A 14,063-nucleotide genomic window follows, 5' to 3' on the forward strand; every position below is an offset into this window, starting at 1 on the left:
CCCCTTTAGTTTAATCAATAGTCCAGTTAAATAATCAAATCCTGTGCATGCTACAACTAAAATGAGCAGAAACAGCAGTTTGTATTCGAAGCACACATTTTTCTGGTAAATAAATCTGACCGTTATTTAAACCATTAATTTATTATAGCTACAGAAACAGAATATCCACATATACTATGGCTGAAAACTGAAGGCAAATTTCTCATAATTTCTGTTGGAAGCTCGGGGTGGGCTCAAACATGTCTGTAAAAATTCACCGGTTATCACATTTAAATCACTCATGTGAATCATTTTATCTTCAGACGTCTGAACCAAGACATTAGTAGACTTGGATGTATAATACAAGCTGGGTTGGTCACTTTGTGTATGTGGCCAAAACATACTGTAACAAATTCAGATGACATTCTCAGTTTAATCTTAGTTTTATCTGATTGCCTCATGCTTTCCTGGTTGTTGAACAAACAAGCCGTATCAGATCAGAACTGGCTTTTTCACTCTTTAAAGTTTATTTTCTGGCCTTTCCTCAAGAGCAGGAGGACAATAATATATTTAAAAAACAATTTATAATACACAATGTTTAATAATGTCAAATTAAGCAGACGGGTTTGGACTTTAAAGTTACAATTTTATTCTATTGCTCTGAGTAAAATACATTCCACATCAAGGAAATATATTTCAACACAATACAAAATAGAGGGAGAAAACACTGTGCACCAACACTGACAGGACTACATTTGTGTGAGTTGTATCATGTAAATGACATAACCAAAGCATTCATGGAGTGTAATAATAACGGATTGTCTTTCCTTCAGTATGCAAAGATTTGACATCTTATGGCTTGCACAACCAAAGTTACAAATTAGTGGGTTTTCAACCAGTGTGCCAAAAATCACTGGTGCTATGAAATTAGATTTGATTGTGATGTCAATAAAAAAAAAAAATCTATGCCAAAAATATGATATTTATCTAAACTGTGTGTTGGGATTTATTTATATCTTCAATCTGTAAACTGCATTGATGACGATGCTTTGCGACTTTGTTGAAAGATTTGGTGTGCTGTTGAGTGACACACTAACAAAGTTGAGGACCACTTATATAAAAAAAGAAAACTAAACGAAAATATGTTTTTGCATGAGAAAAGCCTGGCAAAAGGTCCGTACGTTAAAGCTGAAACGAAAACTTTAAAAGCTACTCGCTTCTTCTCCTCAATCCTGTACAATTCATACCCGTCTCATCTTTGGCTAGATCTATTGGTGCGACATGTTACGTTGGTACAGTACAGTCACAAGCTGAGATACATGATTAACAAATGTCTTTAAATGCTGACTAAAACCCTCTAGCTTTGTTCTCGACACTTTTGCGTCATAATTCCAAGAATGGAAAAACCTAAAGGAAAAAAAGCAGAAGCTAAAGCGACTTGGTTATGAGCAATGAAAGCTGCCAGACAATGAATGAATTACTAATTAGCAGCAAGTTCATTCAACATCATCCAGCACCATAAACAAATACAATCTTCAACAATATACACTTTAAAAACTTCTTTTAAACAGCAATAACACAAATCCATCTAGCTCCTACAGCAGCACAGCAAAGGTTATATAGTGCAATTTCACCCTCAGCAGGAAAACACCCCAAACACAATAACTATGATGCAGCAATGGTATATATATCGAATATTGGAATACGGTAGCGATGTTAACTCTGAAACACTGTCCTGCAGTGCATGTGATCAAGTCTCAGTGTTACAGAAGGAGGCAAGCGACTTTAACAGTAGCTATTGTCCGGGGGTTAATATGAAAATATGAATGACAATGGAGAGTAAAAGTTAAAAGAAGAGTTTCATTCTAAAATGAGATATCCATCATTTAAAAATAATACAAAGACATTCTCATACAGAAGTGAGGAGTCGTATCAAGACGGTATTTCAGGATAGGGTATGTGTTTATAAAGTGATCTAGACAGCACTTTGGAATTAAACTCTTCAATTTTAGGATATAAACACAATCATTGTGCATTTCTGTACAGAAGTTGATAGTTGTGCAGTTCCTACAGTCCCTTAACACCCACAGTCAGTTTACTTTAAATGTATAACTTCAAATTTCAGAAACATAAACTCGAGTGACTACAGTTGCTTGATGGAGGTGAATTTAAGCGTGAACACGGCCGGTACAATCTCACAGTTGGGTATAGTTTTCTTTGACCAACATTCACAAAACATCACTTTACACAGACGTTGAATCACAGTTGGTAATCTGTGACTGTGCTCACTGTATAAACTTAAGTCCCACTAGACTAAAGGATCCCTCCTCTGATCTGAAAACTCATTAGCCCTGAAGGTGCACGCACTCATTTGCAGCAAACTCTGTGCTCCTGCAATACCAGCAGCTGTATTCCGATGCATGTGTGGGGCCATCTGGTGGATTCGCTAATAGAGGCACACCTTGCAGTTAAAATCTCTAAAATGTCTCATGCATATGTGCTCCATAATATATTGTACATCATATATATATATATATATTTATAAATATATCCAAAAAAATATACTTATTCTTGCATAATTCAGACAGACGACACTGGGATAAAGTCAGCTGATATTTCCTATCATACACCATCATCACTATCTAACCACACTGGACAGTCATGTGTTCAATTTGAATAAATTTGTTTAGAGAAGCTCAGCCAAACTGTCCACTTCCATGAAGCAACAACTGCGACAACAAAGACTGTACACACCCTAACTAGAGAGAAGCATTTAGTATTTGGACTATGTCACGCACATTAGCTACTTTCATTTGGTACAATGGGACATCAGTGGCTATAGTGCAGATGGCTAGCTGGCTGTTTCACATCAAAACCCTGCATCTCCGACTTTAAGGAACTGAAATTAGACTTCTTTCAATCTGCTTGCGCAATCCTTCAGTTCAAGTGGAAAAAAAGATTCAAAAAAAAATCTGAGTTACAAAGTTTTCACATGACAACAGCAATACATTGTTGTCTGTCTTCTGCACGTGATTGTATTTAAAAACACACAACTGACTAAACTTAGATCAGATCACATCATTTCGTTTTTAGCAACAACATGTAGACACAACAAAGTATATTCCTCCACCTGACACAACCACCTACAACAATCTAATATTTCATTAATATGCCACTAAACATAATTACCACTTCATATAGTGATCTCAACATGATAAAAGGCCTTGATAAACAGGCTGCCACTGCCATGGCAACAGTACATATTTATGTTGATAAAAGCACTCTCATAATAGTGTTGACTGATGCGCCCAACGGTTGTGCTTTGTGAGCTTTTGCAGTAGAATTTCTACATATTTCCTTTGCCACATTGTACCTAGCACCTAATTACCCGGTCTATGAATACGAAGGTACACTTAAAGGAGCGTTGAAGAGAGAAAGAAGCTGCACCGGTTAATAAGGAGTACAACAAAAGAGGAACTTTAAGGGTTGGACAATTAAGAGCCAATTCACACACTGCTTTTTCCAGTTTAACTACAAGGTGGAAATTAACTGGTGGCAAGAATTTCGAGGTACTATAGTCAGTGCTTAATATGACAATAGTATTGCTTCAAATATTACTGACTAGGCAATAATTGGAAAGAGGAAATCAAAATCAGGGGAAAGGGGGCACAAGGCAAAAAAAGATTATGCGACATTCAGAGGCAAAGACTTAGAAGCACAAGCCTTCATTTTAAACTGGAGTCACGAATAATTTACTAGAGGATTTAAAACTTGCATGAACCTGAATGCAACATGAAATATTGGTGATTGAAACACAAATCAGTAACTTCATGAGCTGCCACCCTGTAGGCAGTTTGGACCGAGGGAAGACAGAAAACACAACAAGACACAACAAAGAAAAACAGGAGTCAATGTTTCTTTTCTAAGGAGTGCCATATCTACCGGTATGTACAGAGCAAACTGTCAAGTGATCTTCCTTCTCAAAATGTTTTGTTTTCAGTCAGTCCTCAACAATCAACGCCCTAACCCTAATCCTCCGCTGTTACACTTGGAGTAGCTCAAAAAAAAAAAAATGCAGCAGTACACACAACAACAACACAAAACATAAATAAATTTATTTTTGCCCTCCCACTTGTGCCCCAGGACAGTGTATGTAGCAAGTGTGAGTGCATGTATGTCTTGTGTGTGTGTGCATGGAGTGTGTCGGCTAGTCCTACAGGCCCTTGTTGAAGTAGACGGTGGTGGTGCTGGGACTGGTCTGTCGTATCCTCTCCTGCAGATCGGCTTCCAGCCCGCTCACGCTCATAGAGCTACAAAGAGATGGAAGAACATGATTAAAACGCTGCTACATGTTAGATAACACATGAGCTCCTTTTCCTCCAAGGAGAGTCTTGGTACCTTTTCTGTGGGAAGAGGGCGCAGCACAGAGGAGTTGCAAACACCAGGCTGGAAACAAGAGATAGAAAGGGAGGTTTTAGTGTCACTTGTTCCTTTTTAAGTACAGATAATGGAGTCCATTATGTGTAATTTACTTACCACAGACCGACAAGCCCCACCTGGACCGGAGCGTTTAGAATTGGGAACCGCTACAGGGAGACAAAGTCAAAATTGCAGTGAATCGGGCAGACACGTAGAAAGTTTGACGTGTTTGTCTGCGTGGGCATAAGCATTCAATGTATGCGTAATATGTGGAATGTGACAGGACTCTTTTCAGCCTCACAAAACACCGGCAGACCCAGTAAATCCGCTGACAACAGTATGAGAGTCATGCATGCAGTCTGCTTACCTTCATGAAAGCTCTCTTCTCCAGAGCATTCATTATAACAGGGGGAATGGCTGTAGAGAAATGAAAATAAATCATGTGAAGTCATAGAAATGAAATAGTAGAAGGGTTATTGAACTGTTTGCTGTGGTAATTTGACTAGTACAAAAGAAAATGGCAAAAATGGTGCTGTTAGTTGTTACGGTGACAACAGAACACACGTCAATGTGGCCGTAAAGTGTGTGGTCGCAGCTTCTGGAGACAGCTGGCTGGTTAGTAAGCTAGGTAGCTTGTCCCCAGGCCGAGGGACCGTTAGACCCGGGGCTGCCGCTGGCTCATTTTCCGTAATCAGCGCAGCACCAAAGCCCGGCGGAACCAACCCAAGAATTAACCAGCCAGGGGTCCACTAGCCAGCTAGCTGTCTTGCTAATCCACCATGCTCCAATGCCACACTGCTTACAGAAAATGAGCCGAACAAAGTTGTCACTCATCTAGCGATAGTAACGTGCTTTCCTCCGCGGTGACGGAGTGTGTGGATGAAACATTAAGTTGTTAAATTTGACTTATTTACATTTTCGATGTGCTTCTTAACGTTACTTCTCCACTGCTCGATTAGCCGTTGTTACTGCAAAACCTCACCTCAGTGAGTCCGCAACCTGCCACCAATCGGTTTAGGTTATGCGGAAGTCAGCCCGCCACAACAGTACCTATGGCAACGGTACACATAAAAATGGCCACCGCTCTGACCATCCTGATACGTTGATTCTATTCTATTTCTATGAGTGATCTGTTTCATGAAAGAAAATTTCACACTTAAGTCTAACAGGGTGAGAAATTATTTTATCTCTCACGCCATCAACTACGGTACGGTTTGAGATTCACAAGTAAAGAAATGACTATCAAAACAGTGGATATAATGTTTATATTACCCATGGCTGGCACCGCCATGCCGATCCTTGACACCACCACCTGCATGATTGCCTGCTTGGCAGCATTGGGGGACTCTCCTAACCGGTTTCCATTCTCATCCATCACAGGGATACCGAACTTCAACTCCCTGGAAGAAACAAAAACAAAAGTTCCTAAAAGCTCCTGAGTAAACACAGCTGAGGTCTGGTTTTTACTTTAGATACCTCACCTCTGTCTCATGAAGGGAATGTTGATACAGTTAGCAGCAGCGACAGCAGCGAAGGGGACAAACCGGCTGGCGATTGGAGGTAGACGCTGCAAAGGTGCAGAATCAGAAACACATTCAGACAACAAAATCTCTACACAAATATACATGCAGATCAGCTTGTCTGTATCTGAGTAACTTTGTTTTACTTCATCTGTAAATTCAATGGAACTGCAGACATTACCGTAGCTAGAGACTTGAAACCCAAGGCGGTGACTACAGCTCCAGTAGTAGCACTGACGTAGGCTGCACCGAGCTGACTGCGAAGAGACACATTAGATGCAATTCACACATTAATTTACCCACTTCCCTTTTTCATTTTCACACATCATAATTAGCTGACTTATGCTACAGCACATGAAGTCTGTGGCTGAGAATCTATCAGGCACACTAAAGTGGAACATTTCAAAGTAAGTGTGCAAATTCATGCTATGTGTGATAAGCAAAGGTAAAGAAAACAAGACTTTCCAACATAATAATGCAGAGGAAGACACAATAACATTTATCCTCAATGACATGCTTAATACATGAATATGCATTAGCATGTTCTGAAGGCAACCCTCTCCCCACCCTCCCCATTCTTCATACATGCATGCATTCGATGCATTTCTGCAGCATCTAAGAGATGCATTTCGTGACACAATGAAAAGAGTATGCAAATTGCACGTTGACCTGACAATCAATCGGGAGCATATAACCTATGTCAGCATGGGTGCATGGTGACATGGGGCATGCTTAACAGTGGAACGTAATACCGCTGTGAGGGAAGGGGAGAGGACAGCTGCTCCCACTGCCTCCTTACAGACACTAGTTTAGAGGGAGGACAGGAATGATCTAGAGTGGAAGTGAAGTGAGAAGTCCTTCCTACTTCACGGTCATGGGGGCATCTCCACTGCGGTTGGTGTAGTTGACGACAGCGTTGAAGGACTGGTTAACCCACTGCCAGAACAACACTGCCGGAGTAGTCCTGTAAACACGAGGGGAACAACAACAGTGTGTTTGAGGAAGTGCCATTTCACAGAGTGTACAGTACAAACTATGGTTTTTGGCACTGCAGCGAAAGAGTTTGGTTACAAAGCAAAAACTGTCATAGTGGAGCATACAAGCAAAAATACCCAACTGTGTACAGATTAGATGTTTATGTGTGCTGTTCTCCAGTCCCCACAGTAGAAAAAGTGTGGGATATTTAAAGGTTCCATAATGTAAAAAGTTTTTCATGTCTTTTCTATTAAAAAGCAGATTTAAGTGCCAAATAAATCTGTGAAAGTATCGAATCGCTCAATCCACAGAGAAATACACACAGCCCTTATTCAGAAACGGAGCCTTTCAAACAAGCCGTCAGGATTTCTGTAACTTTGTGATGTCACAAATATACAATATGTGGACCATTACACAGTTTTAAACGTAAACATTCCATCCCAGTTTATTTCCGGCAAAGAACGTACAGTATATTGCCAAGAGGTGAAAGTCAACTTTCAGCGCCCGGCAGCAAAGCTACGCTTCCACCATTTTGGACTGAAAGCGACTACCGGACGCAAATAAAGCGGCAAACAAAATATTTTTTTTTAATTTCTATTCTATTGTCGTATTTTACCAAAATGGCCTGTCTTTAACAATAAAATATTGTAAATATAATAAGCATTTTCAGTCCAAAATGGCGGCGGCGGCTGTTGTAAAAAAAAGAAACGGAGTTTCGTCTATTTACTTCTATAGTCGTTGTTTCCGGTTGCAGTGTATGTGAATGATATGGAACCAAGCTCAATTTCAACAATTTCGTTGCAATTCCATTGAAATTCACTAAAACGGAGCGTTTCAGACAGAGGGTAAATACAGGCATTTTCAGGCAGACAGTATGAGGAAAATAAAGTTTTTTTCTTTACAGCATGTAAACATGTTCTAGTAGAAACATAAAATACAAGTATGAACCTGAAAATGAGCACAATATGGGACCTTTAATATATTAAACACACTGCATGTACCCTCAATCCTTATTTATTTCACACTGCAACTACCATTTTTTTTTTACAACCTAGAAGTTTAGTTTTGATTAAAGCTGGTATGCATAAGATAAAAACAGAGACATCTGTCAGGGGAGCATTGTAAACCATTACACCACATGTAATTAGAGATGTTTTTTTCCTTTTTCCTGCGGCTGTGAAATGTTAATCATCTTGTTAGGTTTTGTCTGACGAGTCGAGTCAGGCCACAAGTTTATTCATAGCCCAAACTCAAAGGTTTGTCTCAGAGAGCTTCACACTTTGTACAACATAATACACCTCCGATCCATGTTGCTGTTCACAGGTGAAACATAATGCAGTTATACTTTGTCAATTTAGGATTAAATTGTGTTTGAAGTAAAACCTTCTCTCTGGTTTGGTATTTTGAATCACTCAGTACAGGTTAACCTATACGTTTTCTGCATATTCTTTCATTTGATAGATAATCTGATGTTTTGCCTTATTTTTATTTGTTGTGCCTATTTTTTACTATTTAAAGCCACTATGTGTAGAATTTCAAAACTCCGAGTCTAGCTCCCTCCAGTGGTAGTACACAACAATTACACTGTGATATCCTACTGATCATTCTAATGAGGTAAAATATGTTGGTCCAACATGTTCAATATTAAATAAATGAATAAGACATGAAATAATAAATAAATACAGACAAATTATAGAATATAGCCATGACATTTCCATGAAATACATTTTTAGAATATCAATATTATGAGATGTTATTTCATCCTGCTTGTTTTTGTAATACCTTTGTTTATTGCAGGTAATTTCCATCTAAGCAGTTTTTATTTGGAAATGTCGCATTTCCAAAGCTTGTTGCGTAAATTTTCATTTCATGTTGTGAAGCTTTTATTTCACATTGCCATTTTTTTTCCAGGGACTGTTTTATTTCAGTATCATTCCACTTATTGGTTTAGTCTAAATGAAACTGAATAATTTCTTATTCATTTATTTGAGATTGAACACATTTTAAATTATGTAAACAGCTCATTTTCACTTGATAAATATCTCAAACTATTACATTGATTACTTTGTGTCAAATCAATGTGTTGTTTCAGCTCAACATTATCACATGACTTCACTGTCCTCTCAGCTGCCCAATGATTTATCAGTATTCAGCAGTGAGTGATATTTGTTATTCTTTAAGAGGATTTTCCCTCTGTGCAGGGATTAAAATCTCTATTTTATGCAGTGCTGTATTACATTTAAATCACATGGAAACTGTATCATATTCAGTTAGTATATTTTCATTTCTCTATTTTGTCTCTTTTATTTTGATGAAGCCATTTTCAGTTTGGTGTTTAGAGTACATTGAATCGTGTATTGAAACCTCTGCTGTACCTGTAGAAGGTGAGCATGCAGCCTGTGATGGACATGTTCATCGGCACCTGAGCGGACATCCGGCCAATCACAAACATCTTCTCTCCTGTGTCAGGGTGGAAGGCGGAGTCGTAGACGTACTTGGCTCTCCAGAGCTCGTCCTCTGTCAGGCCAGGCTTCACGTTCCCAACCCTGAAGAAGTCAAAACACAAATTTGCAACATAAAATTAACAAAAATGTATTCCTTCTTACTTACACAGTAAGTGAATATATATATGTAAGTGAAAAAATATATAGTATGTGCTTTTTAGCTTTTTTCTCCCATTGGCATCTCCATTTCAGTGTGAATGGCACAACTAGCCACATCAGTACCATTCATGCCTCACACCACCACAACCTCTCTAACATTATCATTTATACTCATACTCCATCACCTACTTGTAGTTCTCCATGACCACTCTGGCGTCCTCCAGAGTCTCAGAGGACAGCAGGACGTTCCTGGGATCTGTGACCATGAAGAAGTGCTTGGCGCGCCCCATGAATGTGCCTTGGTCCCATCTTGGCTCATTGATGTTTATGTTGAGGGACAGCTCTTCAGACATCCTGGCTTTCTATAATTAATGGCAGACATGTTAATTAGTATTCACACTATGTTACAAATCTATATAGGATCACATGTAAATATAAATGTAACATTTTGAGAGTATTTCAGAGGAAAAATTGTTGAGACACAGAGTTAATTTTGGAATACATGTTGTATCAGATGGATTAATAAACAAGGAGGTCCATGTATGTACTGTATAGGGCTGTCAGAGTTAACGCGATAATAACACGTTAACGCAAATTTGTTTTAAGGCCACTAATTTCTTTAACGCAATCGATCTTTTGGAGGTTGTAGCAGGCTAAGTTAGCTAGAGTGAAGATACTGGCATCATATGAAATTAGAAAACCTAAGGAATCCATTGGAACCAACCAAATGTCATACTAGCTTGTCGAGAAGGAAGTTAAATTATGTTCCAAACTTGCGCTACAGTTGGGCGAGGAAACAATGTCATGGCCATTTTCAAAGGGGTCTCTTGACCTATGCCCTCAATATATGTGAATGAAAATGTGTTCTATGGGTACCAACGAGTCTCCCCTTTACAGACATGCCCCCTTTATGACAATCACATGCAGTTTTGGGCAAGTCATTGTCAAGTCAGCACACTGACACACTGACAACTGCTGTTGCCTGTTGGGCTGCAGTTTGCCATGTTGTGATTTGAGCATATTTATTCATGCTAAATGCAGTACCTGTGAGGGCTTCTGGACAATATTTGTCATTGTTTTGTGTCAATAATTGATTTCCAATAATAAATGTATACAAATATTTGTATACAGCAAGCATATTTGCCCACTTCCATGTTGATAAGAGTATTAAAAACTTCACAAATTTCACTTTAAGGTACATTTTGAACAGATAAAAAATGTGTGATTAACCACGATTAACTACGGACAATCATGTGATTAATCGCGATTAAATATTTTAATCGATTGACAGCCCTAATACTGTACTGTACTTCACAGGCTGGGCCTGTAAAGACACCAAAACCATATTGTTTTGATACTTTACTTTGACAAATACAGTATATACAGTATAGGATTTTCCAAAAAAATACTTTTTAAACTTTTTCTAAAAAAATAAATAGTCTGTTGTTAATAATCAGTTGGGAACCATCTGATCAAAGAAACATTTAATGGAAATGTTTTCAATACTCTGTTCTACTGGAGGATATCAAATCAGTACTTCTGATACCCAGCCATACAAGTGAAATTATTATTGAAAACAACACTGGATGCACAGTTAATCCTCCACCTCTGCTCCATTAATAGCTCTGCTACAGTACAGAGTTGCATTGAGGTGAAGCCCCCTCCCCCATCACTGAACAGCATACAACCTTGTTGTTCTCACTGTGTCAAATTCAAACCTGTTATGGCCTACTGTTGTCTTGACAGGTTATTTAAAAAGGCATGTAAGCTACCAGGTTGAGGCTGAGCTCAAACATCTCGTATCAGTTGTGGCTGTGACTACAAGATAAAAGAACACTGAAACACAAACCCTGCTAAAAATGTAGGTCAGCGGCACTTGTGGTGTTTGTATCTGATGAATATACAGTACCATCATTTAGGACTACAAATAACAATGATTTACATTACTGATTAATCTGACAATTAATCTCTTGATTAATCAATTAGTCTAGAAATTTTAGAAGATGTCAGAAAATTGTGAAAAAAGTCCATAATGATTGACTTCTTGAAATTGCTTTTTTGTCAGACTAACAGTCCAAAACCCAAAGATATTCAGTTTACTGTCACTTTAAGATCATCGAAAGCATTACTTCTCTGCTTTTCAAGTATTGACTTGCTCTTTCCAGCTCATTTACCTTTTGTACTTCTTCAGTAAGTGCATAGGACACACACACACTGAGTGAGTCATAATAGATGTAACCATGGGGTGAGAACAGACACTTAACTATTACAGGAATGTCCTGTATGTGCTTTTTAAGGAACACGCCTACTACAGTGCTCAGGCCATCAGACCATAACCACCTCTGCATAACATCTGCAAACTGCAAATGAATAAAGATAATAACATCTGATATGGTGCATTCAAAGACACAAAAAACATTGGATATTTTGCTGAAAAAAAAACCAAGTTGATTATTTTTGCTCCTTTCAAATACACTTTAACCTAAAAGTCAAAAACGTCTAACTACTGAGAGAGCTAAACAGGTAAGTAAATAAGTAAGTTAAGCTTTATTTATATAGCACCTTTTAAAACAAACAGTTATAAAGCGCTTCACACACAAGAAGAAACATCAAACAAGGAAAAAAACAAGAAAAAATTACAATATGACACACAGAAACAATGAGAAACAGATCAAACAAAAACAGACAAACACACATGTGGATGAGGCCTATAGAATGGCTTGCCTATAGAGATGGGTTTTTAGAAGCCGCTTAAAACAGTCCAGAGATTTAGCAGCTTCAATAGATTGGAGGAGGTGATTCCAGAGAGTCTAAGTCAGCAAAGACAGAAAAGGCACAATCACCTTTTGTTTTGCAGTTTTTAGCTGTTTAGGGATGGATAAAAGGCTGAGATTAGAGGATCGAAGTGTTCGACCGGTCCAATATGTAACAAGGAGATCAGAAATGAAACTGGGAGCGAGGTCATGCACTGTCTTAAATGTAATAAGCAAGATCTTAAAGTTGATTCTGAATGTTACAGGGAGCCGATGGAGGGATGCCAGAACAGGTGTGATGTGAGACCGATGGCTAGTTCTGGTTAATAACCTGGCCGCTGCATTTTGAACCACCTGAAGGCGATTTAAAGCAGATTGACTGAGGCAGGTGTAGAGGGAGTTACAATAGTCTAGACAGGAGAATATGAAGGTGTGAATTAATAGTTCAAGAGTGTATTGTGTCACATGGTAAGTAGCTGATCAAATAAATAGCGTGACACACACACACACACACACACACACACTGACACACCCACATAGACACACACATAAACAAACACACACACACACTCACACACAGATAGACACAGATATAGACACACAAACACACATAGACACACACACACACACACACACACACCCAGACACACACCCATAGACACCCATAGACACAGACACACACACACACACACACATAGACACACACAGACACACAGATAGACACAGATATAGACACACATAGACACACACACACACACACAGACACACACACAAACACACCCATAGACACACACCCATAGACACAGACATACAGACACACACGCACGCAGACACACCCACACACACACACACACACACACACACTGACACACCCACATAGACACACACATAAACAAACACACACACACACACAGATACACAGATAGACACAGATATAGACACACAAACACACATAGACACACACACACACACCCATAGACACCCACACACACACACACACACACACACTGACAGATGGAGAAGTCACGACACGCTGTTTCTGTTTCTGTTCCTGTCATCCAGCCGGCTAAAGGCTGTCGGCTCCTTAACAAGCTAGCTAGTAGCCGGTGGTACCATAGAAACACACACTGGAGTTAAGAAACACTAGAAACAGGACATTGAAATCAAATTAAATCCCCACAACATCAAATGTTAGGCTGGACGTGACAATAAAGCAGTTACTTTAGTGCTCTCTTGGTAAACTAAACGTCAACCAGCCGGCTAGCTTACCAGCTAGCTACCGTGCTAGCTAACACCATAGCAGCCGTTGCTAGGACACACGTCGAGCAGGAGTAAACACTGACTTACTGTCCTGCTGTGATTTATCATGTACATTAACTAGAGACGTGAGTTCAGAGAGCTCGGAGACGTACCTGGTTTGGCCTGGTTGTGTGTGAGTGAATGTTGTGACCTCTCAATATCACAGCAGCACCGAGGACCTCTGCTGCCTTCTAGGACAGCTACAGCTATCGGAAAACACAGCTTCACCACAAAGGACAGACAGGGAGGTACATGGGAAACATTATTTTCTGTTTCACCTTCCAGTACTATATCTTATATCTCATATACTATATTATACTAAACTGTATTATGCTAAATTATGTTAATATAGGCCTATTATTTGGTTACATTATAAACTGTATATACTATACTATAATAATGATAATAATTTTATTTGTAGAGTACTTCAGGAAATTCCCATCATATACAACAGAATACAATGAAACATAAATAATTAAATAAAAAACAATAGAATGGAAAATAAAGAAACAAGC

The 14,063-nt window shown here is 38.9% G+C and overlaps 1 protein-coding gene across 1 annotated transcript; it reads right to left on the reverse strand.

The window, feature by feature from the left end:
* Positions 1 to 604: 604 nt before the first annotated feature.
* sfxn3 (sideroflexin 3) lies at positions 605 to 13,793 on the reverse strand. Its single transcript, XM_074645887.1, has 11 exons — positions 13,662 to 13,793; positions 9,686 to 9,858; positions 9,269 to 9,439; positions 6,784 to 6,882; positions 6,100 to 6,175; positions 5,880 to 5,965; positions 5,671 to 5,798; positions 4,766 to 4,815; positions 4,516 to 4,565; positions 4,378 to 4,425; positions 605 to 4,289 (listed from the first exon to the last, which is right to left on the reverse strand). Exons 2-11 carry the CDS (start codon positions 9,847 to 9,849, stop codon positions 4,193 to 4,195), a joined length of 969 nt encoding a protein of 322 aa, XP_074501988.1. The 5' UTR covers positions 9,850 to 9,858; positions 13,662 to 13,793; the 3' UTR covers positions 605 to 4,192.
* Between the last annotated feature and the right edge of the window lie 270 nt (positions 13,794 to 14,063).

The sequence above is a fragment of the Sebastes fasciatus genome, chromosome 9 (assembly GCF_043250625.1).
Source record: "Sebastes fasciatus isolate fSebFas1 chromosome 9, fSebFas1.pri, whole genome shotgun sequence".
In the NCBI taxonomy this organism is placed as follows: domain Eukaryota; kingdom Metazoa; phylum Chordata; class Actinopteri; order Perciformes; family Sebastidae; genus Sebastes; species Sebastes fasciatus.